At 39.2% G+C, this 23,579-nt stretch overlaps 1 protein-coding gene across 1 annotated transcript in view; it reads right to left on the reverse strand.

Annotated features, from left to right (window-relative positions):
• LOC126260298 (ATP-binding cassette sub-family D member 3) overlaps nucleotides 1-23,579 on the reverse strand; it is a 102,161-nt gene that overhangs the window by 34,631 nt on the left and 43,951 nt on the right. The window contains exons 8-10 of the mRNA XM_049957624.1: nucleotides 13,134-13,346; nucleotides 12,796-12,865; nucleotides 5,705-5,802 (exon numbers count right to left, since the gene is read on the reverse strand). Of these exons, the coding sequence (XP_049813581.1) occupies nucleotides 5,705-5,802; nucleotides 12,796-12,865; nucleotides 13,134-13,346 (381 nt within the window). The remainder of the gene's footprint in view (nucleotides 1-5,704; nucleotides 5,803-12,795; nucleotides 12,866-13,133; nucleotides 13,347-23,579) is intronic.

The raw sequence follows: 23,579 nt of genomic DNA on the forward strand, positions 1-23,579 counted from the left end.
ACCAATTGTGGATTACATTGGCATTTCCTCTTTAACATCTCCCCTCTCCACAACAGCCTAAGTTAACTGCATCACCACCCACAGCGAGAACAATCTCAAGAATGTAGAATCAAGGTAAGCCTTGCTAGGAAGAAACAAATTGAGGGAATTTTTAGCATTAATCTTATGGATTATGGCGTAGAAACATGGGTTGGGTTGTTTGGGGGTGGAGACCAGACAGCGAGGTCATCGGTCTCATCGGATTAGGGAAGGACGGGGAAGGAAGTCGGCCATGCCCTTTCAAAGGAACCATCCTGGCATTTGCCTCGAGAGATTTAGGGAAATCACGGAAAACCTAAATCAGGATGGCCAGACGCGGGATTGAACTGTTGTCCTCTTGTAGAATCAGAAAAATGTAAAATCAGGGAACATAAAATCCAACGTCCACTGCAGTGATTTAATTTCTTCTCCAAATTCCAGGTGTTGCTGGTTCAAGACATTAAGATAACAAGCTGGTGAAAAGTGACGTGTAATTTTACATTGCTTCAATCCTTTAGGAAGAGTGAACCATAGTTGGCAAACAAAAGGACTGAGAACTCTCTCAGAATGGATATGTACACTTTTTCCTGGAATGCCAAAAACTAAAAAAATTTGTGACAGCTGTAGGAAAAAACTTTATATACTTTGGAAAGAGCAGGAGGCTGAAATAGATGCTGACAACAAAATGGGGTCCGACTCCAATCAAAGTCCGATTTTTACTTCTCAGGCACAGATTTGACAGTCCCTTAACACTTGTCTTCAAGAGTTAGGAGATCCTCCTGTAAACACAAAAAATACAGCACTAGGAGATATTCTGCAGGAAAGAGAAAAAGAATCGATTCTTTTATGAACAAGAATTTTTGTGTCAACACAGAGTCTTCTGAAAGTGGTACTGAAGTATCAGAAAATACAGTTTTAAACAATCTGAAGACCAACTTCATAAATTTAAGCAGCAGAAAGAAACAAAACTCATGATTTTAACATTCCTGCCTGAATCACATAGTGTAGGGAAGATAATGTAGGAATTCAATGCCCATGAGCCATGGACCCTGCCGTTGGTGGGGAGGCTTGCGTGCCTCAACGATACAGATAGCCGTACCGTAGGTGCAACCACAACGGAGGGGTATCTGTTGAGAGGCCAGACAAATGTGTGGTTCCTGAAGAGGGGCAGCAGCCTTTTCAGTAGTTGCAGGGGCAACAGTCTGAATGATTGACTGATCTGGCCTTGTAACATTAACCAAAATGGCCTTGCTGTTCCGGTACTGCGAACGGCTGAAAGCAAGGGGAAACTACAGCCGTAATTTTTCCCAAGGACATGCAGCTTTACTGTATGATTAAATGATGATGGCGTCCTCTTGGGTAAAATATTCCGGAGGTAAAATAGTCCCCCATACGGATCTCCGGGCGGGGACTACTCAAGAGGACGTTGTTATCAGGAGAAAGAAAACTGGCGTTCTACGGATCGGAGGGTGGAATGTCAGATCCCTTAATCGGGCAGGTAGGTTAGAAAATTTAAACAGGGAAATAGATAGGTTAAAGTTATATATAGTAGGAATTAGTGGAGTTCGGTGGCAGGAGGAACAAGACTTCTGGTCAGGTGAATACAGGGTTATAAATACAAAATCAAATAGGGGTAATGCAGGAGTGGGTTTAATAATGAATAAAAAATAGGTGTACGGGTAAGCTACTACAAACAGCATAGTGAACGCATTATTGTGGCCAAGATAGATATGAAGCCCACACCTACTACAGTAGTACAAGTTTATATGCCAACTAGCTCTGCAGATGACGAAGAAATTGATGAAATGTATGATGAGATAAAAGAAATTATTCAGGTAGTGAAGGTAGACGAAAATTCAATAGTCATGGGTGACTGGAATTCATCAGTAGGAAAAGGGAGAGAAGGAAACATAGTAGGTGAATATGGCTTGGGGTTAAGAAATGAAAGAGGAAGCCGCCTGGTAGAATTTTGCACAGAGCATAACTTAATCATAGCTAATACTTGGTTTAAGAATCATAAAAGAAGATTGTATACATGGAAGAACCATGGAGATACTAAAAGGTATCAAATAGATTATATAATGGTACGACAGAGATTTAGGAACCAGGTTTTAAATTGTAAGACATTTCCAGGGGCAGATGTGGACTCTGACCACAATCTATTGGTTATGAACTGTAGATTAAAACTGAAGAAATTGCAAACAGGTGGGAATTTAAGGAGATGGGACCTGGATAAACTGAAAGAACCAGAGATTGTACAGAGTTTCAGGGAGAGCATAAGGGAACAATTTACAGGAATGGGGGAAAGAAATACAGTAGAAAAAGAATGGGTAGCTTTGAGGGATGAAATAGTGAAGGCAGCACAGGATCAAATAGGTAAAAAGACGAGGGCTAGTAGAAACCCTTGGGTAACAGAAGAAATATTGAATTTAACTGATGAAAGGAGAAAATATAAAAATGCAGTAAATGAAGCAGGCAAAAAGGAATACAAACGTCTCAAAAATGAAATCGACAGGAAGTGCAAAATGGCTAAGCAGGGATGGCTAGAGGACAAATGTAAGGATGTAGAGGCTTGTCTCACAAGGGGTAAGATAGATACTGCCTACAGGAAAATTAAAGAGACCTTTGGAGAAAGGAGAACCACTTGCATGAATATCAAGATCTTTGATGGAAACCCAGTTCTAAGCAAAGAAGGGAAAGCAGAAAGGTGGAAGGAGTATATAGAGGGCCTATACAAGGGCGATGTACTTGAGGACAATATTATGGAAATGGAAGAGGATGTAGATGAAGACGAAATGGGAGATATGATATTGCGTGAAGAGTTTGACAGAGCACTGAAAGACCCGAGTCGAAACAAGGCCCCCGGAGTAGACAACATTCCATTAGAACTACTAACAACCTTGGGAGAGCCAGTCCTGACAAAACTCTACCATCTGGTGAGCAAGATGTATGAGACAGGTGAAATTCCCTCAGACTTCAAGAAGAATATAATAATTCCAATCCCAAAGAAAGCAGGTGTTGACAGATGTGAAAATTACCAAACTATCATTTTAATAAGTCACAGCTGCAAAATACTAACGCGAATTATTTACAGACGAACGGAAAACTGATAGAAGCCGACCTCGGGGAAGATCAGTTTGGATTCCGTAGAAATGTTGGAACACGTGAGGCAATACTGACCCTATGACATATCTTAGAAGAAAGATTAAGGACAGGCAAACCTACGTTTCTAACATTTGTAGACTTAGAGAAAGCTTTTGACAATGTTGATTGGAATAATCTCTTTCAAATTCTGAAGGTGACAGGGATAAAATACTGAGAGCGAAAGGCTATTTACAATTTGTACAGAAAGCAGATGGCAGTTATAAGAGTCGACGGGGATGAAAGGGAAGCAGTGGTTGGGAAGGGAGTAAGACAGGGTTGTAGCCTCTCCCCGATGTTATTCAATCTGTATATTGAGCAAGCAGTAAAGGAAACTAAAGAAAAATTCGGAGTAGGTATTAAAATCCATGGAGAAGAAATCAAAACTTTGAGGTTCGCCAATGACATTGTAATTCTGTCAGAGACAGCAAAGAACTTGGAAGAGCAGTTGAACGGAATGGACAGTGTCTTGAAAGGAGGGTATAAGATGAACATCAACAAAAGCAAAACGAGGATAATGGAATGTAATCAAATTAAGTCGGGTGATGCTGAGGGAATTAGATTAGGAAATGACACACTTAAAGTAGTAAAGGAGTTTTGCTATTTGGGGAGCAAAATAACTGATGATGGTCGAAGTAGAGAGGATATAAAATGCAGACTGGCAATGGCAAGGAAAGCGTTTCTTAAGAAGAGAAATTTGTTAACATCGAGTATAGATTTAAGTGTCAGGAAGTCGTTTCTGAAAGTATTTGTATGGAGTGTAGCCATGTATGGAAGTGAAACATGGACGATAAATAGTTTGGACAAGAAGAGAATAGAAGATTTCGAAATGTGGTGCTACAGAAGAATGCTGAAGATTAGATGGGTAGATCACATAACTAATGAGGAGGTACTGAATAGGATTGGGAAGAAGAGGAGTTTGTGGCACAACTTGACCAGAAGAAGGGATCGGTTGGTAGGACATGTTCTGAGACATCGAGGGATCACCAATTTAGTATTGGAGGGCAGCGTGGAGGGTAAAAATCATAGAGGGAGACCAAGAGATGAATACACTAAACAGATTTGGAAGGATGTAGGTTGCAGTAGGTACTGGGAGCTGATGAAGCTTGCACAGGATAGAGTAGCATGGAGAGCTGCATCAAACCAGTCTCAGGACTGAAGACCACAACAACAACAACAACAACAACAACAACAAACTACATGGTTTGGCAAGCAAAGCAGCTATTACAGAGCAGAAGCATTTTGGAAAATCCAGATCAAAGACCAGGGAAAAGTCTGCGAGTATAAACTTTCCACACCATTTGGTCATTTTATGAGAGCAACAACATAAGCAGGGCCATGCCTGGAATAAAGGATTGTGTTTCAATGAAGGACAGTGGCGGTCAGAAAATTAATGCTTCAAAGAGACTTGTTCTTTGTAATTTAAAAAGTTTTTTTTCCAAATTTATGAAGGTTTTGGCCTAATAATTGTATTCCAGCAGGCCCCTGTGGTACACACACAGTGTGTGTATGTGCCGTTCACCAAAATTTGAAATTTATGATTGAAAATGCTAGGCTGAACTCTGTAACAAGTGGAGAAATATAGACATATAAAAATTGTCTTGCGAAGGTTCTGTGCAATCCAATATCAATAGATAGTCATTTGGGAGACTGTAATTCATGCCCGGGAATAAGGAAATCAACACCATACTTCAGAAGGTATTCGAAGAAAAGCTGATGGACGATGTCACCTTCCAACAGTGGATTTCTGTGGACAGGTGTGAATTAGGAACATCGCAAAAATCAATGAAAGAGTTCATCAATTTATTTTGCTGTCTATCTTGGTCCATCATGACTTTATTAAAAAATAACAAAATTCATTTATGAAACACATTAGAGAAAGCCTACAAGATTCACAGTTTGCTGTATACTGTGATTTTTTAGAGAACTGCTCATTTTTGATGCAGAATGAGGTCCAAAGCTATCACTGGACAAGTCACGAAGCCAGTGTTCATCAATTTGTTGTGAGCTACAAAGGAGAAACAGATCATCTCAGTTATGTTGTTGTTTCGGACTGTCTTGAGAACATAACACTGTGGCTCCCTACTGCTTCCAGAAAAAGCTCACTGAATTCTTTGAGAAAGCACTTTTGTCCTAAAAAAAGGTACTACTTTTCTGGAGTGTAGATTCCAGTTATCTCTCTACCATCCTCTTATTTTAACTACACCAGCATGGACGCTTTACCTCTATTTCTAGTATCCACCCCCTGTCCCCCCTCCATGCTACTTTCATATGCCTATCACCTATTGCAGCTAATTTTCTACATGGCTGGCTGCTGCTCAAAGCCTCTTTGATGTGACTAGTAGTGATCTGTCATCATATTCATAATTATATTCCAGCCTGGATTTTGCAATGATTTATTCTGACTTACTCAGCTCACTTTACAATACTGCATGCCTCCTACAGGGGCATGCACAATGGCTAGTGAGCATGGAAGTAACCACCCATCTCCCTGAAAAGTAAAAATTACACAAATGTGCCAGTGGCAGTAATGTGTATTACTCACTCTAAATCTTTCTTGCTCTCCGCAGATAGCGAGCTCTGGATGATTACGGTCCAAAAATGGCAGGCTCACTGCAAAAAAGCCAACTACTGTGGCACAGTCTGAAACAGAATGAACAGTACATGCGATGGATTGCTGCACAATATCAACATAGGTTATGCAGATTTGGTATGTGGACTGTGTAAAAAAAAAAAAAAAACTAGTTATAAGCTAATAGATTTTGACATGGGCTGTTTCTGTACACAGATGAAGAATTCTAGTAAGCTGGGAAACTGGCATGAGGGCCCAGTAGACAAGTGTGCGGCTGTTGGCCAAAGGCAGGTACCACTTGCAGACAACAGGATTTACCTCTGGGAAAAAAAAAATTTGGAGACCAATATTCTGGAGGCGGGAAGTGGCTTCTGTTCTGAGCTGGCTGATGATTATGGAGAATATTCATACTGAGGGACTATGTAACTAAAGGTGACACATAGAAAATAAATAGTAGGCAAGTACTAACACAGGGTACAAAATGAAGGAATTACTAATAACAATACCTGTACTTTGGAACAACTGTTTTAGAAGGAAGGCCATATGAAGTGTGCTGGCACTTATAAATTTTATATCTTCATTAATATTGATCAGATTGTGACAGAAAACGTCATTGATTAGCTTTTGTTACTTCTGAATACATAATGAGAAAGAGGAGATAATTTCCTTTCAAACCACAACCCAACATTTTTGAAGCATTTTGTTATTTACATACATCCCATTGTACTACAAATTACGCAGTCTAAGAACAATATTTAATAGTGTATGTCTTGGGTACAAATCAACACAGAATTTACCATTTTAGCTTCCTTTTCTTGTTTCATTTGCACACATGTAATGGCATATATTATAGTAATGAGTTCTGAATAATTTCAATAATTTACATTGTACTTGTGAGAGACTTTCTGAGGTCGATTTGTGGCATCAGAGGCCAGGAAAACAAGTCTACAGAAGAACAGGAAGCCAGGTATGCAGGTATTGTATTTTACCGACTATAAAAGACATCTTAATTTTTAAGTAATTTTCTTAAAAAATAAGAATTTTTAGTAGATTGAAAACCGGATTTTACAAAATCTAGTTTATAAAACTGAACTGATGTTTAAAATCCCTGATAATAATAATAATAAATAATAATAATAATGATGATTGTTGTCCTCTTCATATATAAGACAGTCTTCCCTGCCATCAAGACCATTACTTACGCCACACTTCTTGAAATATTTAACAATAAAGTCTTCTCTCACTCTAGACCAAGACTGTGTTATCCACTGACACACTTGTTTGATCGTAGGTCGTTTTAAAGCTCCCTTTGGCGTGAATTCATGTCGAGTTTCACCCATCATCCATTTGTTCTATTCCTCTCTCATATACACTTTAAGTGGTTTATTTATTGAGACATCAGGAGGTTGTAATTTTGAAATAAGTCCTTCTGGAATACTAGCAAGCTCAAATGACCACTAAATTGATCTAGCATAAGAAGAGAACTCTTCTTCAATAAAGCACCTTTCCTTCTCTCCCACACTCTGTTAATCCATAATTTCGTACCAGCCTCGTCCAGCCAACCCCGTCATGTATGTGAACAACAACACCTGGTTGTACTTCAGAAAGTTTTGGTATTGTTTTGCTATTGAAAATGATAGTTGCATTAAGGTTAGTGCCATCAGAACAACATGAAAGGATAACAGTGTAGTGCATTTTTTCCATGTCCACTTGTTTTTATAATTACAATTTTAGTACCTTTCATGGAAACAGTTCTGTTACTCGCCAAATGAAATGTCAGAGGAGCTCCGTCCATATTCACTGTTTGGCTCAGTTCCACACTGGTTTTCTTTCAATTTTGAATAATAAAGCAATGGAAAGATAATATCTCTTCTTCATACTCTTGTGGTGTTTTCTGAGATATTTTGGTTTTGGTTTGCATGCTAAGTCCATGATGCTTCATAAACCTGTAGCACCAAACAACTCCATCCTCAAAGTCTGTCAGGTTCCATTGAAGCACTAGCTTACAAGCATGTAATTACATCATTTTTGTATTAATTCCAATGTCATTTTGATGGTGACCTTGAATCCATTTCAATACATCATCTTCTAGTTCTGGTCATTTTGCATTCAGTTCTCTACTTGCACATTTAGTCTTCATCATTTTTTACAGTTCATCTTTACGAGTCCACCAGTTGCAAATGGTTTTTTTCTGTCGTCGGAAGACCAAAACACCACTCACAGCTGCTGTGTTTCCATGTTGTTATGCATTTGCTATTACTTTCAATTTACAACTCACATCATATGAATACCTTTTATTTTTTCCATTACTAAAGTAGCTACTAAGAAAAATATTGTACTGTTGACACAAGTCACTTTCAATTAAAGTTCACTGGCACTGCAGACTGCACTGAAGCATCATAGGCTAGACAGTGTTTTGTGCTTGTGATGGTGGGGCAGGAGGAAGACAGTGTTAGCAAGCTTGTGAATCCCCACAACTGATGTTTGTCACATCAGTGCATTGCTGTTGCTAGATGGATCCAATGTTGCCAGATGGAGATAGATTTCCTGTGGCATTAAATATACGGGCACTTTTATGACTAGCGGGAATTTTAAATCAAACACTGGAAATTTTTATATTAATTTCATGTATAAGATGCACCTGGATATTGGAGGCAATTTTTCACACAAAAAAGTGCGTCTTACAGTCAGTAAAATATGGTAGTGATTGCCAGTGTTGCAATTAGCGTGGGTGAATGGTGGTGTTCTGTCATGTGATAAGAACAGTTGGTGGTTTGGTTTGGTGGAAGTGATGGAGTTTCATATAGCATTATCCACGTTTAACAGTAGCTTGGGTGGAAGATCAGTTGCTCTAGAATTGAATAGAAGATAGAGCTATTTAACATCACTAGAGAATTATTAATGGCTTGTGGAGTGATCTGTGTTACACGGTACAACAGCTTGCTTAATGCCCGTTCGCAGTGTACCTGCTCTGTCACTCAAGTTCATTTGTTTCAAAGGAATATGTAATTAAGCTCAACTTTAATTTAACATCATAATCTTTTGTTTTAATAAGATGATCTCTTCTATTTCCTACATCAATTTTTGAATTGGTCTACATCTACTGTAATTTCAGAGACTATGCTGCACACATGTACTTTAAGGAAAAACGTGGTTATGGTGGTGCACAACTATCTCCAAGAGCCACAGTACTCAGTGCACCTAACTACTCCACCAACTGTAGTAAGTTTCATGATTTTACCTTACTTCTATTAGAGGTAAAGCATCAGAAAAATGAGTATTTTAGTAAGCTATTTAACAAGAACACACCAATGTCAGTAGCAGATGAAATATCACATTATTTTCAGGTACGATGATCTCTGCAACATATGAAGACGTACTGTGTGGGTACAAAGCTAGTACATAGTGACAAGTCTACTGTATGTCTGAAATGGTACACTTATAAAACTTTACCCTGTATTCACAGAGGTATTTTCTAAAGAGTTATGAGGTAACATATTTGTATCCAATGACAGGTACACTGATGCTGCCTTATGGTGTTGCGGGTATGTGACGCGGTAACGAAAGTATGTAAGCAGAGTAGACATGGATGAGGGATCACCCTAGCGAAGACAGGGCTGTAATGAGGAAATCCATGGAGATAAGTTACTGACAAAGGGCAGATTATTATTATGCACAGCCTGTGAACAAATATCTCAAAAACAGTGAAGCTGGTTGAATGTTCATGTGCTCCTGTTGTGAGCATCTATGGAAAGAGGTAGGGCAGTGAAACTACCATTACGTGCTAAATGTTTTAATTTCCATGACTCTTCACAGAAAGTTGGGTACAGAGGCCTTCTGCTCTGTAAAGTAGGATAGATGGTGATCTTTGGTACCTCTGCCGAAAGAGCAGAATGCTGGTGGACACAGAAGTGTTTTGGAGCACACTGTTCATCATACATCATTGGACACGGGTCTCTGCAGCAGACCACCCCTACATGTTCACATGTTGACCCAACAACATCATCAATTGCAATTTCAGTGAGTACAGGACAATCAGGATTTGACCGTCAATCAGTAGAAATGTATCAGCTCTTTGGGTGAATCACATTTTTACTACACTATGTTGATACTTGTCTCCACAAACACAGTCATCGAGGTGAATGGTGGCTCAAAACATGAAGCACAACATGGACACAGGCTGGTGGAAGCAATATTATTCTGTTGGAGACATTCTCCTGTGCTTAACACCACCTGCATCCCTTCATGCTAGAGGTCTTCTCTGATGGCGATGTCATCTTTCAGCAGTATAGTTGTCTTTGTTTTGGAGCCAGAACCATGCTGCAGTGGTTTGAGGGGCATTATAGTGAACTACTGTTGATGTAGTGGTGACCGAATTTTTCTGATGTAAATCCTATGGAGCCGAAATACTACCACCACTGATGATGCTTTACCTCAATAAAGCAAAATGCATCTGGTGAAAAGAATCACGCATTTTTGTAGTTGCAATGACAGATCAAAAATACCCTCATGAATTATAAAGCAACAAAGGACACTATGGCCACACAAATGAAGAATTAAATCCTATGGAACGCACCTGGGTCGCTATTGGGCACCGACACCGCATACACAAATCGCGGCCCATAATTTGCATGAATTACAAGAACTTTGCATAGACATCTAATGCCATGCATTTCCAGCTAACAACGAACTGTCAGAATTGCTAATATGTATAATCAGTGCTGTATTTCGTTCCAAAGACAGACAGACATGCTATTAAGTTGGTGGTCATATAGTTTTGGCTCACCAGTGTATAAAAATTTGTAATACATTTTCAAAAACATTGATAAAAAACATAAAAATTTTCTTTTACAATTGCAGAAATTGCTTAAGATGATACAGACAAAAGCTATCCACCTCAACAACCATTTTTAACACAAAAATCGTGAAGTAGTATCAAATAAAAACAGTAAAGACAGTACGATCCATTCTTGACGAAAAGATTTTAGTCAAGTATATTCATTACGTAAATCAATAAACAATATTACAAAAGCCAACAGAACATGTAAGAATGAGAGTTAGTGTTAGATATTCCGTTGATATCGATCTCCTGGGAGAGTAAGCACTTGTTCGGTGGGGATAAAAAATTGGCTGCATCTATGTTGAATGAGCCATCTAGGTGTCCATAGAAGGACTTGAATACAAAATAATTTAAAGGGTATGTCATTTGTCACGCAGCTGGTGTTACAAGACTGACATGCGAAACACCCTTATCATCATTAACTTTTATTCAACTGATAAAAGATCTTGATAGTGTTTACCAGTTTTCAGAAACATGAGAGCCATACTGTTCCCCGAATTATTCTTTTCATAAGTACATTATCCTATTACAACTTTATGACAACTGGACAAATAATAAATATTGGGATGTATAGAACAATAGTGTAAATCTACAAAAGATTTGTAAATTATTGTAAATATTCTGTTTGAATAATTTAGAAGGTGCTGACAGCTGGCTGCAAACATAAAAAAATGCAAAACCATGCACTATATGTTTTAAAAATATGAATATTTGATTACAGATCCTGTGAATTACAACAGAAATAATTTACATAAAAGAGGAATATCACATAAACTGTGTCTATTTGGCATGTAAATGCAAAAATGAATGCAGCCATGGCACACTGTTTTTGCTAGTTACGTCTCTCTTCCTCTTGATAAACAGTTCTTCAGCCAAAGCTTTAGATGACGAAAATTAACAATATTTCCTAAGATGGTATTTTCACCGCGAAATAAATCTTTACTGAAGCAGCATACAAAAGTGGAGATTTGTTTCTAACACTGATTGCCAAGTGTCAACAACTACACCAATCACTGATCCTCTGCAAGTCTTCCTGCATTTTGCTACAGGCTTCTGGCATTGCAGCCTCCCTCTAGACAATAGCATCATCCATGTACAGGCTCATGGTGCTTCTAACATTAGTTATGTGATATTTTATTCTTCTGTAATTATACAGAGTCTACAATTTTTAATCTTGTTTGAATTATGCAATATTCTATCTGCTTGATTTTAATTGGAAAGAATTGAAAATTCGTTATTTTCATGGCAACAGCGGGTGCACTCAGTGTCAATCGAAAAAATAATGGAAAGTCAGTTACGTGGTATTGTTTCTTCAATAATAACACACAGAAATACATCTGAAGTGCATTTTGTTCATAGTACTTGGATGAGAAGCTTCAAGAAAGAGGACATCCAATGTATTTAAGAAGACTAACAAGAAGTGTCTAAGACTGTTCAACTCTTAGAGCTATACACTGAATTGCTGAAAAATCCGAACTTCTGAAAAACCTAAAATATCGGATACTAAAAGGAAAATACCCATTCTCTCTCAAAAATTATACCAATACAACATCAAGAATATTTTTTTCACTCCAAATGTCACCAACTAGGTGACAGTGAAAGCAGAATTCAAAGTGTGAGATTACCTTGAGTTAAATGGTGTCTAGCACTACTACTATTTTGTAAGGGTACAAAATACTACAGTTAAGAAAAAAAGATTAATGGTATTACTACATTAATGGTTGTACTCATAGCTGGTGTAACAAGTATTATATTTTACAGTTGCTTGTGACAGACAAAGCTCCCAAAATGAACATATACAGTCTAACCGTCAACAGGGTATCATAGTTTCTGTTAATGATCACACTCCTTAAGACACAATTTACTCATGTCTTCAATTGTGCCCTACTTCCATAAGCTTAAATACTTCTCTTTACTATTTTCGAACTGACCCAAACACTGCCAGCACAATATTGACTACTCTCATTTTCCTAAGATTCCTGTAATAAACACCTTTTTGGCTATCTCTTCCCACTCATATGTTACCTGATCCTTCACTTGTTTTCTTACTTTCCTGCCACATTCTTCGTTAGCGCTGAACTTTGTTTAGCTACACTACAGCCACCTTCACTCAGAAATTGTATCAGTACTTTTTTAAGCCAATCATAAAAGTGAAATTGTTTCAGCTATGATTGAAAGCTTATGTTACAAAGATTTAAAACAAACTCTAAAAAGAATCACATACATTTTGCGACAAGATTGTCAATGGTTCCCATCAGCACTCTGAACTCCAAGAACTTCCTCATATGATTAACCTGAAATGAACAATCATCCATTTTGCTGTTAATATATTAAAAACTATTTCATCAAATTTTAACAAAAAATCAATCCAACTTGGTTTGTTTCTTCCAATTAGTTCACTTTATTTGCAATCAACGTAAAAAAGTAGTGCAGTATATAGTCAAAGAAAACAACAACCACTGATATCATGAAATGAAGCTACAGCACTCAAGAATGTAGACAACCACTGTAATTAGAATCACAAGACAAAATAAAGAGTCAATTACTGACACATTAACTTACCAATTTTTGGAATGACGCCAATAAAGTAAGCTTCTCACGACTATTGCCTTGATAGAAAGCTACTTCTTCAGAATTTGTAATTAGCCTTGAGTTGATATATCTGAATTCACCTTCAAGCTTCTGTTCAGTAACTGTCATGCGGCCCATTGGTCGCCTAAGGTGCGTGAGAATGAAGCCCGATACAACTAGGTAAGCAATTAGCATCACTGGAGTCTGGAAAAGCAGAGACATATGTACAATAAAAATATGCTTATGACATTCTGAAATGTTGTCTCCAATGCTCTTGCTATTAATTGCAATATTATTTAACATATTGAATAGCACACTGACAAAGTGTCCTTGCAAGGCCCCTAAAAGCAAACAGAGCATTTATTGCACACGAAACAATAGTTAAGTAATAAACGTAGGACCATCAAAGGATTTTTCACAAATTCTGTTGTCTTAAGACTGCTGAATCATTTTAGGGGACTGATGTGTAAGTTGTAACTGAAGTTAACCAATCAAATGCTCATTTACAAACATTTTTCTCATTCAAACATGCTTTCAATCCCCCCTCACTGTTATTACTTTGTAATTTTTGCATTCTTTAGAGGTCAACATGAAATGTCTAAATAATCTAGACATGTAAATGAGAAATACTTAACCTATCATGGAGAAAGAATCCAGATGGCATATGTGGTGAAACAGCACCAAGTTCATGATGGTCATGTTGTATAGCATGCTCTGCAACAGGATATTGTGTGTTGCCTGTATACACCCTCTGCCTATGCCCATTCATCCTGACTGACAACTGGGTGGTAGTCATGCTGATGTAAAAGGCTGAACGGTGTTTGTGTAACAGCTGGTATATGACGTGTGTCATTTCCCCCCCAGACACCAGTTTCTCAGAACTCCGCAGGTGGGAACTAGCAATACAACATATCCTTGGTTCTCACCATCCACCTGACCTTAATTTACATTAATTCCTTCTGTCTCAGCATATATTAACAGTAACTACTCCTTTCTTCACTCAATTTCAGTTTTCTACACCTTTCATTTTCTGACTTGTCTATTTTTCGCTATCTCCCCTCCCACCTCTGTTACATAAAATGCACTTGGCGTTTCACTCTCATTAACTCATGCATGATGCTTTAGTAGTAATCTCTGTCTTGCATATTACCCTGTCTTCCACCTTTAAGCTCTCAGGTTTTCAAATCTCATCCGGTGCAGACCCCATCAGTCAGTTTTTCCTTCTCATCCCATCTGGTATGTCTCCCCTGACCCGGAGTCCTGAGTGACTTTTCTAAACAGCACCCCTTTCCCTAAACCTCTCCAGTCCTTCTCCTTCAACTCTTCTGCCAGAAGAAGGAGCCACTCGGGCTCCGAAAGCTTGTGAAAGTTAAATCCTTTTGTGTGTGTGTGTGTGTGTGTGTGTGTGTGTGTGTGTGTGTTTTCCCCTGCCGCCACTTGGTGAGTAGATTTTTTTAATCTGTCTATTTACATTATATTATCAATAATGACTATTTTGAGATTTAACATTTCGCAACAATGCAACATCACAAATCTTCCATGGCACACTCAGGAATAATTGTATCTCAGCTGGTAGTATTGTGTATCTGCTTTTTTTCACATTTGTAGGTGCTAAAACTAGTATACATAAAGTGTGGTACACAATTCTGTTCAAGTGTTCTGGTGTTAAAGTACTCCCAATGTACTTCAGTTGAACTTCTCAACAAATCAATTTCTTGTCAACTTTCTCTCCTCAGGTTCCACTGATTAGTGACAACAACTTCTTGTAACAACTTGACAGCCTTTTCCTGTTAATTGCATATGCACTTCATCTATCTCCCCCCACCCCAATTAAATATAGTTTCTAACTTCCACAAAGGGTTGCATTTTTACCAAAGGAGGTATGGACATGGGAAAAATATATTAAAAAAAGATGCTGTGACTTACCAAACGGGAGAGCGCTGGTAGATACACAATACAAACCACACACACAAATATCAAGCTTTCGCAACCCACGGTTGCTTCATCAGGAAAGAGGGAAGGAGAGGGAAAGACTGAACGATGTGGGTCTTAAGGGAGAGGGTAAGGAGTCATTCCAATCCCGAGAGCGGAAAGACTTACCTTAGGGGGAAAAAGGGACAGGTATACATCCCCCCCCCCCACACACACACACATCCATCCGCACATATACAGACACAGGCAGACAAGATACGTCTGTATATGTGCGGATGGATGTGTGTGCACGCGCGGTTACAAGGGTAGGAGCCAGAGGGTAGGGAAGGTGGTTTGGGGATTTCATAGGGGTGAACCAAGAGGTTATGAAGGTTAGGTGGATGGCGGAAAGACACTCTTGGTGGAGTGGAGAGGATTTCATGAAGGATGGATCTCATTTCAGGGCAGGATTTGAGGAAGTCTTATCCCTGCTGGAGAGCCACATTCAGAGTCTGATCCAGTCCTGGAAAGTATCCTGTCACAAGTGAGGCACTTTTGGGGTTCTTTCCGCCGTCCACCTAACCTTCATAACCTCTTTGTTCACCCCTATGAAATCCCCAAATCACCTTCCCTACCCTCTGGCTCCTAACCTTGTAACCGCCACCGGTGTAAAACCTGTCCCATGCACCCTCCCACCACCACCTACTCCAGTCCTGTAACCCGGAGGGTGTACACGATCAAAGGCAGAGCCACGTGTGAAAGCACCCGCATGATTTACCAACTGACCTGCCGACACTGTGAAGCTTTCTATGTGGGAATGACCAGCAACAAACTGTCCATTCGCATGAACGGACACAGGCAGACAGTGTTTGTTGGTAATGAGGCTCACCCTGTGGCTAAACATGACTTGGTGCACTGCCAGCACATCTTGGCAAAGTGTTACACCATCCGGGTTATCTGGATGCTTCCCACTAACACCAACCTATCAGAACTCCGGAAATGGGAACTTGCCCTCCAATATATCCTCTCTTCCCGTTACCCACCAGGCCTCAACTTCCGCTACTTTCAAGTTGCCACCGCTCATACCTCACCTGCCATTCAACAACATCTTTGCCTCTGTACTTACGCCTCGACTGACATCTCTGCCCAAACTCTCTGCCTTTGGATATGTCTGCTTGTGTCTGTATATGTGCGGGTGGATATGTCTGCTTGTGTCTGTATATGTGCGGGTGGATATGTCTGCTTGTGTCTGTATGTGTGTGGGTGGATATGTCTGCTTGTGTCTGTATGTGTGTGGGTGGATATGTCTGCTTGTGTCTGTATGTGTGTGGGTGGATATGTCTGCTTGTGTCTGTATATGTGCGGATGGATATGTGCGTGTGCGTTTGTATACCTTTTTCCCCTCCACGGATTCCGCTCCCGGGATTGGAATGGCTCCTTACCCTCTCCCTTCAAACCCACATCCTTTCGTCTTTCCCTCTCCTTCCCTCTTTCCTGACGAAGCAACCTTGGGTTGTGAAAGCTTGAAATTTGTGTGAGTGTTTGTGTGTTTTTTATTGTTTCCTATCAACATACCAACGCTTTCGTTTGGTAAGTAACAGCATCTTTATTTTTAGATATATTTTTCCCACGTGGAACGTTTCCCTCTATTATACATATAAAAAAAAATCACATTTCTAGAAGTATTCAGAACCACTTGAAACTGACCTAAAGGCTGAACTGGTAGTGAACTCTGTTTTCAACAGCAAGTGGAGCAGTTTTTCATTAAAAACTGAAAATACCTTCCATTCCTACCATATGCAGGTTGATAAAGGGTACGATTTTGTCAGACAGAATCAGTGATTAAATTGTACAAATAATCCAATATGAAAAAGCCTCACAAAAGAATAGAATTTGACTCAACAGTCTCAGGATTGTTGAGAATGAATTCAATGGCTGAGAGAAAAGGAGTGAACAACCTGACATAACGTGTGACAAGTCAATATTTTGATTTGAATTCGAGTCTTACTGGGATGGTTCAATTTGTAGCACATTGCTGGTGAAAGCCAGTGATCCTGGTTAGAAGGCTGGTGTAGCACACTGTTTTAGCTTAACACGTACATTCACTGGAACATATACTGTGCCCAGAGTAAATAATTCTCAACAATACATACATTTAAAAACACTCAATGCTAACCCATTATATAGGCATAGGCAGAGAGAGTGGGGGATGTGGATCTTACTAAAATCTGGATCAACAACATATGTACATGTAACATAAAACTATAAATATAATGCCACAATAGTCACTGTTAACTTCAGTCTTTCTCATGATGTACTATGCCTACACCATTAGGGCCCTTCTTATGAGAACAATTTCCTTTGGCACCAACACATGAACATCTAAGTTCTAGCAGGATCAACCTGTAATCAGTGCGAGACTTGTGCTAAATGCAGCAGGGAGTTATGCACATGATTATGGCATCCTACAGAACTGTGCCAATCAAAGAAATTGTTCTGGTTATTGGATTGTATCCAACTGATCAACAAATACCCAATCAGGGAGTGATGTCTGATGCTCCATAAGTGGACACAAAAAGTTGAGGCTACTTCTGCTAAAAATAATATTAACACTAGCAGGAGTTGTACAAATGAATAACCAAGGAATGCAATAAACATGGGGAAAGCAAATAATGCAAGAGTCCATCACCTAATAAGAAATAATGTGGACTATGCAACAGTCATACTCATTATTAGTGAGGGTGGAAGTCAGGATTATGTGTTTCCTCATTAACCAGAATCCCCCAAACCCATTATACTTGGCTAAAACAAACTAGTTTTTTCATTACAAATGCATACGTTGTGCTGTCATGATGCCATAGTATATGGTATTTCAATGCAACAATAATGATGTAAGTGCTGAGCTGGGAAAGGACTTTACCAATGGCAAAAGCTTGTAAAACAATTTACACCAAAGTAGACCCTAAACTGTGTGAAGTATGCTAAAAAAAAAGGTCATCAAATGAAGGCTTTGCAAATTAATATTGCATAATGGTCAAATATATTTGTCGTAAGATCAAATGAGGTGAGACTTCACAATCTGTATATTGAGCAAGCAGTAAAGGAAACAAAAGAAAAATTCGGAGTAGGTATTAAAATTCATGGAGAAGAAGTAAAAACTTTGAGGTTCGCCGATGACATTGTAATTCTGTCAGAGACAGCAAAGGACTTGGAAGAGCAGTTGAACGGAATGGACAGTGTCTTGAAAGGAGGATATAAGATGAACATCAACAAAAGCAAAACGAGGATAATGGAATGTAGTCAAATTAAGTCGGGTGATGCTGAGGGAATTAGATTAGGAAATGAGACACTTAAAGTAGTAAAGGAGTTTTGCTATTTAGGGAGTAAAATAACCGATGATGGTCGAAGTAGAGAGGATATAAAATGTAGACTGGCAATGGCAAGGAAAGCGTTTCTCAAGAAGAGAAATTTGTTAACATCGAGTATAGATTTAGGTGTCAGGAAGTCGTTTCTGAAAGTATTTGTATGGAGTGTAGCCATGTATGGAAGTGAGACATGGACGATAACTAGTTTGGACAAGAAGAGAATAGAAGCTTTCGAAATGTGGTGCTACAGAAGAATGCTGAAGATAAGGTGGGTAGATCACGTAACTAATGAGGAGGTATTGAATAGGATTGGAGAGAAGAGAAGTTTGTGGCACAACTTGACTAGAAGAAGGGATCGGTTGGTAGGACATGTTTTGAGGCATCAAGGGATCACAAATTTAGCATTGGAGGGCAGCGTGGAGGGTAAAAATCGTAGAGGGAGACCAAGAGATCAATACACTAAGCAGATTCAGAAGGATGTAGGTTGCAGTAGGTACTGGGAGATGAAGAAACTTGCACAGGATAGAGTAGCATGGAGAGCTGCATCATACCAGTCTCAGGACTGAAGACCACAACAACAACATCTTTCATATGGAGAAAAACAGTGAAGTATCAGTGCCAGTGAAATGTCACTAAAATGTTTTAGTCTTATGCATTGTTTCTTTTAGTGTTAACAGTACTGTGAAAATTACTGAAGTATCATTAGTGCAAAAATACAGTATCTAGAACTTTCTTTAATGGGACTGTAATGCACATTGGCATTTTTTAGGCTAGGCAGCATGAACAGTCATCGGATGACATGCAGGTAGTGACATCAGACAACATTCACCATTAAAATTTTAGTTGCCTTAAAGCCGAAGTAGAAAGCTCCAAGATATTTAGCAATTAATGGAACATATGAGAGATTAGACTCCATGAGAGGGGAACTGTTCATTGCAGTTGGCAAAAATATTGTGTACTGAGGCCAAATTAGAGCACGATAATGAAGTTATCTGGTCACTTATAACAGGTTTCCTGTAGGTAAAACCAAGTTAAACTGTTAGATGTTTTACTGGCCACCCTGTTCCATTCTGATAGTTCTAGAGTCATCCAAAGAAAGTCAACAGTCAGTAGTGTGTAAATATTTAGATCATGCAATACTAGTTGGAGGCAACTTTAACCTACAGGGTATTGACTGTGATGTCTAAGGATTCATTGCAGGGGGTACAGGCAGACAGTGTTGTGAAGTACTTTTGAATACATTTCCCGAAGACTGTCTTCAGGAGCTGGTTTGGACTGCCTTCAGGAGCTGGTTTGACATCCCACATACAATGGAAATATTTTAGATCCTGTAGCTGTAAATAGGCTTGATCTTATCTATGGCATCAGGATACAGACTGGGACTAGTGAAGATGATACCATAGTGAGTATTGTTACTAAACTTAATAAATCAGTCAAGAAGGTTAGGAGATTATATCTGCCAGAAAAAGCAGATAAGCAGTTGCTAGAATCCCATTTAGACAATGGATGGACATCATTTAGTTCCAGTATGATGGACAGTGAGGAATTATGGTCAAAGTTTAAATGGATTGTAAATTGTGCTCTGGAGAATTAAGTGCCAGGTATGTGGATTAAGGATGGAAAAGATCCATCATGGCTTAACAATGAAATCTGAAAAATGCTGAGGAGGCAAAGACTCTGTCAAAACAGAACATGCAAATGACGATGAACATAAGTTAGTAGACATATGTCCGCCTGTAAAAAGATCAATGCCTGAAACATACAGCAACTACCACCGTCATATTTTAATGAAAGATCTTGGTGAGAAGCCGAGGAAATTCTGGTCCTACATACATTGACTAAGCAGGTCTAAGGCTTCTATCCCGTCAGTCTTTGACCAGTTTGGTGTGGCAGGAGAAGACAGAAAAAGGTAAGCTAAAGGTTTAAATTTCACATTTAAGAAATTGTTCATGTGTAAAAATCATATTAACATAGTCACAGACTCCTGTATGGAGGACATTGTAATATGGATCCATGGAATAGAGAAGCAACTGAGAGTGGGAAACAATTGAGTTGGCAGGCCCATACAGAATCCCAATTGGGTTTAACAAAGAGTAGTCTATGGCGTTGACGCAAAGTCCCAAGAGCCTAGAAAAAAGTGCTCATGATTTCCGTATATGAGAAGGGTAAAAGAATGGACCCAGATACTTACAGACCAATATCCTTAACATCGGTTTGCTATAGAATTCTTGAACATGTTCTCAGTTTGTATTTAACACATTTCCTTGAGATGTAAAAGTTCCTGTCCAAAAATAAGCATTGTTCTAAAAAGTATCACTGATGCGAAACTCTGATGCCTGTTTTTCACACGATATCCTGTGAACCGTTGATAAAGGGCAAGAAGAAGAATCCATATTACTTTATTTCTGAAAAGCATTTGACATGGTGCCCCACTAAAAACTTAATGAAGGTACAAGCATATGGAATACATTCCCAGGCTCAGAAACTTCTTAAATAATGGAACCCAGCACACTGTCCTCGATGGCAAGTGTTAATTGGAAATAAGAGTATTGCCAAGAGTGCCCTAGGGAAGTTTGATAGGACTGTTGCTATTTTTTTTAATATGTCTGGCAGAATGTGGAGCAAAATCTGTAGCTGTTTGCTGATGATGCTGTGGGTATTACTGTACTGGGCACTACACACTGAAGTTTGAATAGTTTGGCTTGAGCCCCCACATGCTATGGCACGAAAAAATATATTTTGATACACTCAGCTTAATAGAGTGGCCAGAGATGTGGCTGGTCTCAATGTTTGTCAACATTTTCCGTCACAGGGGGCCAGCTCACACCTGTCCGTAAACTCAATTTTAAAGCTGAACACATTGCAGGCAGGTATTCCGGTGAAATTTAAAATATTGAGTCACCTACGTTGATTTATAATTTGAACAGGTAGTTTATTTTTCTTCAATATATTGAGTAAACACTTAAAATGCAGTCTGAGGGACTTTTACGTAAGGGTGGATGTTAATAACTGGTGCTACAACAGTTCACTATAAAATTCATTTGTCGCGATCACGACACTCGACAGTCGGTTCACAGTTCACAAAATACATTGTTGTCTGCTGTCCTAATCCACTATATTGCACTCCACTTTATCACTTTCGAACATCGTTACGTACATACTTGTCCCCGAACGAGGCTACCAACACACTGCTACCCCCAGATGAGCAGCACGTCCGGCTCTTAGCGTCACTCAGAACCAACTCCCCTGTCATCAAAGATGGCCGCTCCATTCACACTTAAAATGACTGACAAAAAGAATTACGAATATTCTAAAACCAAACACAAAAACAAAAATGATAAACTGAAACATATGGAAAATTTCCATGCAACAACAATTTAAGGTCCAATTTTCTGTATCTGCCACTGTTTTTTCACAAATAATGTTCTTGTGACATGATATTGCTTTTCCTGGATTTTTTATACTAAACATAAATAAATAAAAATGCATAATTACTCACCCACCTCTTTAAACTTTAGAATGCTGCAGCTAATTTCGTCTCTCTAAATTTATTTATTACCAAAAACACTGTTTCTCTCAGTCGAATCCCATATTCTGCCCTCTTATTCAAAAATGGTACAGATTATGCTAAATCGGCAATTGCTCGATGCAGCTCTTCTCGCCGCATCTGTAGACACATTGTGTATATTTATCGGCCAAAGTATTGCCGAGATATTTGCTTCTGAACTTTCATAAATTTACAATTTGTAAGACAACAATAACTTTTAAAATATTATATATTTTTGTGGCGCGTCTAGATAATTTAGCTTTACATATTTTTTCTGTCCACGTGTGCCAACTCGCACCTCCGTGTCACTTAGTTTTTTTTATCAACTTTTCTCTGGCATATAAATATCTCCAAGGGCGCTGACTTGGCCATCTGCGCCTCTGACAAGCGCTCGGGTTTTTCCAAGGCCGCATAAACGCTAGCCGCTCGCCACGGCCCCGTAGCAACTGCCAGCCACCTACTCTGCAGCAGGAAACTGCCGCTCTAATCTCGACCCCACAGCTTGTATGGTCACATGGTGTACAGGAAGGCGTCATCAGTGACTGACTGAAGGAGGATACATGATGACTTAGACAAAATTTCTAGTTGGTGTGATGAATGGTAGCTAGCTCTAAACACAGGCAGATGCAGATGATTAGGAAAAACAAACCTATAATGTTCAAATCGGCATTGGTAGTGTGGTTGGCACAGTCACAAAGATTAAATATCTATATAATAGAAAGAAACATTCCACATGGGACCAACATATATATAAAAACAAAGATGCTGTGACTTACCAAAGTAGAAAGCGCTGGTAGATAGACACAATAAAAAACACACAAACACACACACACAAATTTCTAGCTTTCGCAACACAAGGTTGCTTCATCAGGAAAGAGGGAAGGAGAGGGAAAGATGAAAGGATGTGGGTTTTAAGGGAGAGGGTAAGGAGTCATTCCAATTCCGGGAGCGGTAAGACTTACCTTAGGGGGGAAAAAAGGACAGGTATACACTCGCGCGCGCACACACACACACATCCATCCGCACATATACAGACACAGGCAGACAAGCTATGTCCGCCTGTGTGTGTGTGCGCGTGTGCGCGAATGTATACCTGTCCTTTTCCCCCCCTAAGGTAAGTCTTACCGCTCCAGGGATTGGAATGACTCCTTACCCTCTCCCTCTCCTTCCCTCTTTCCTGATGAAGCAACGTTAGGTTGCGAAAGCTAGAAATTTGTGTGTGTGTTTGTGTGTTTTTTATTGTGTCTATCTACCAGCGCTTTCTCGTTTGGTAAGTCAGAGCACTTTTGTTTTTTATATACAGATTAAATATGTAGATGTAACACTTCAGAATGATATGAAATGGAACAAGCATGTAAGGGTTGCAGTAGGGAAGGCGAATGATCGATTTCAGTTTATTGGAAGAATTTTATAAAAGTCTGGTTTACCTTAAAGGAGACAGCATACAATATACTAGTGTGAGCCATTCTTGAGTACTGCTTGAGTGTCTGGTATCCCCACCAGGTCTGATTAAAGGAAGACATCAAAGCAATTCAGAGGCAGGCTGCCCAATTTGTTACCGGTAGATTTGAAAAATATTCGTGTATTGCAGACATGCTTCAGGAGCTTAAATGG

Source organism: Schistocerca nitens, chromosome 1 (assembly GCF_023898315.1).
Source record: "Schistocerca nitens isolate TAMUIC-IGC-003100 chromosome 1, iqSchNite1.1, whole genome shotgun sequence".
Taxonomy (NCBI): Eukaryota; Metazoa; Arthropoda; class Insecta; order Orthoptera; family Acrididae; genus Schistocerca; species Schistocerca nitens.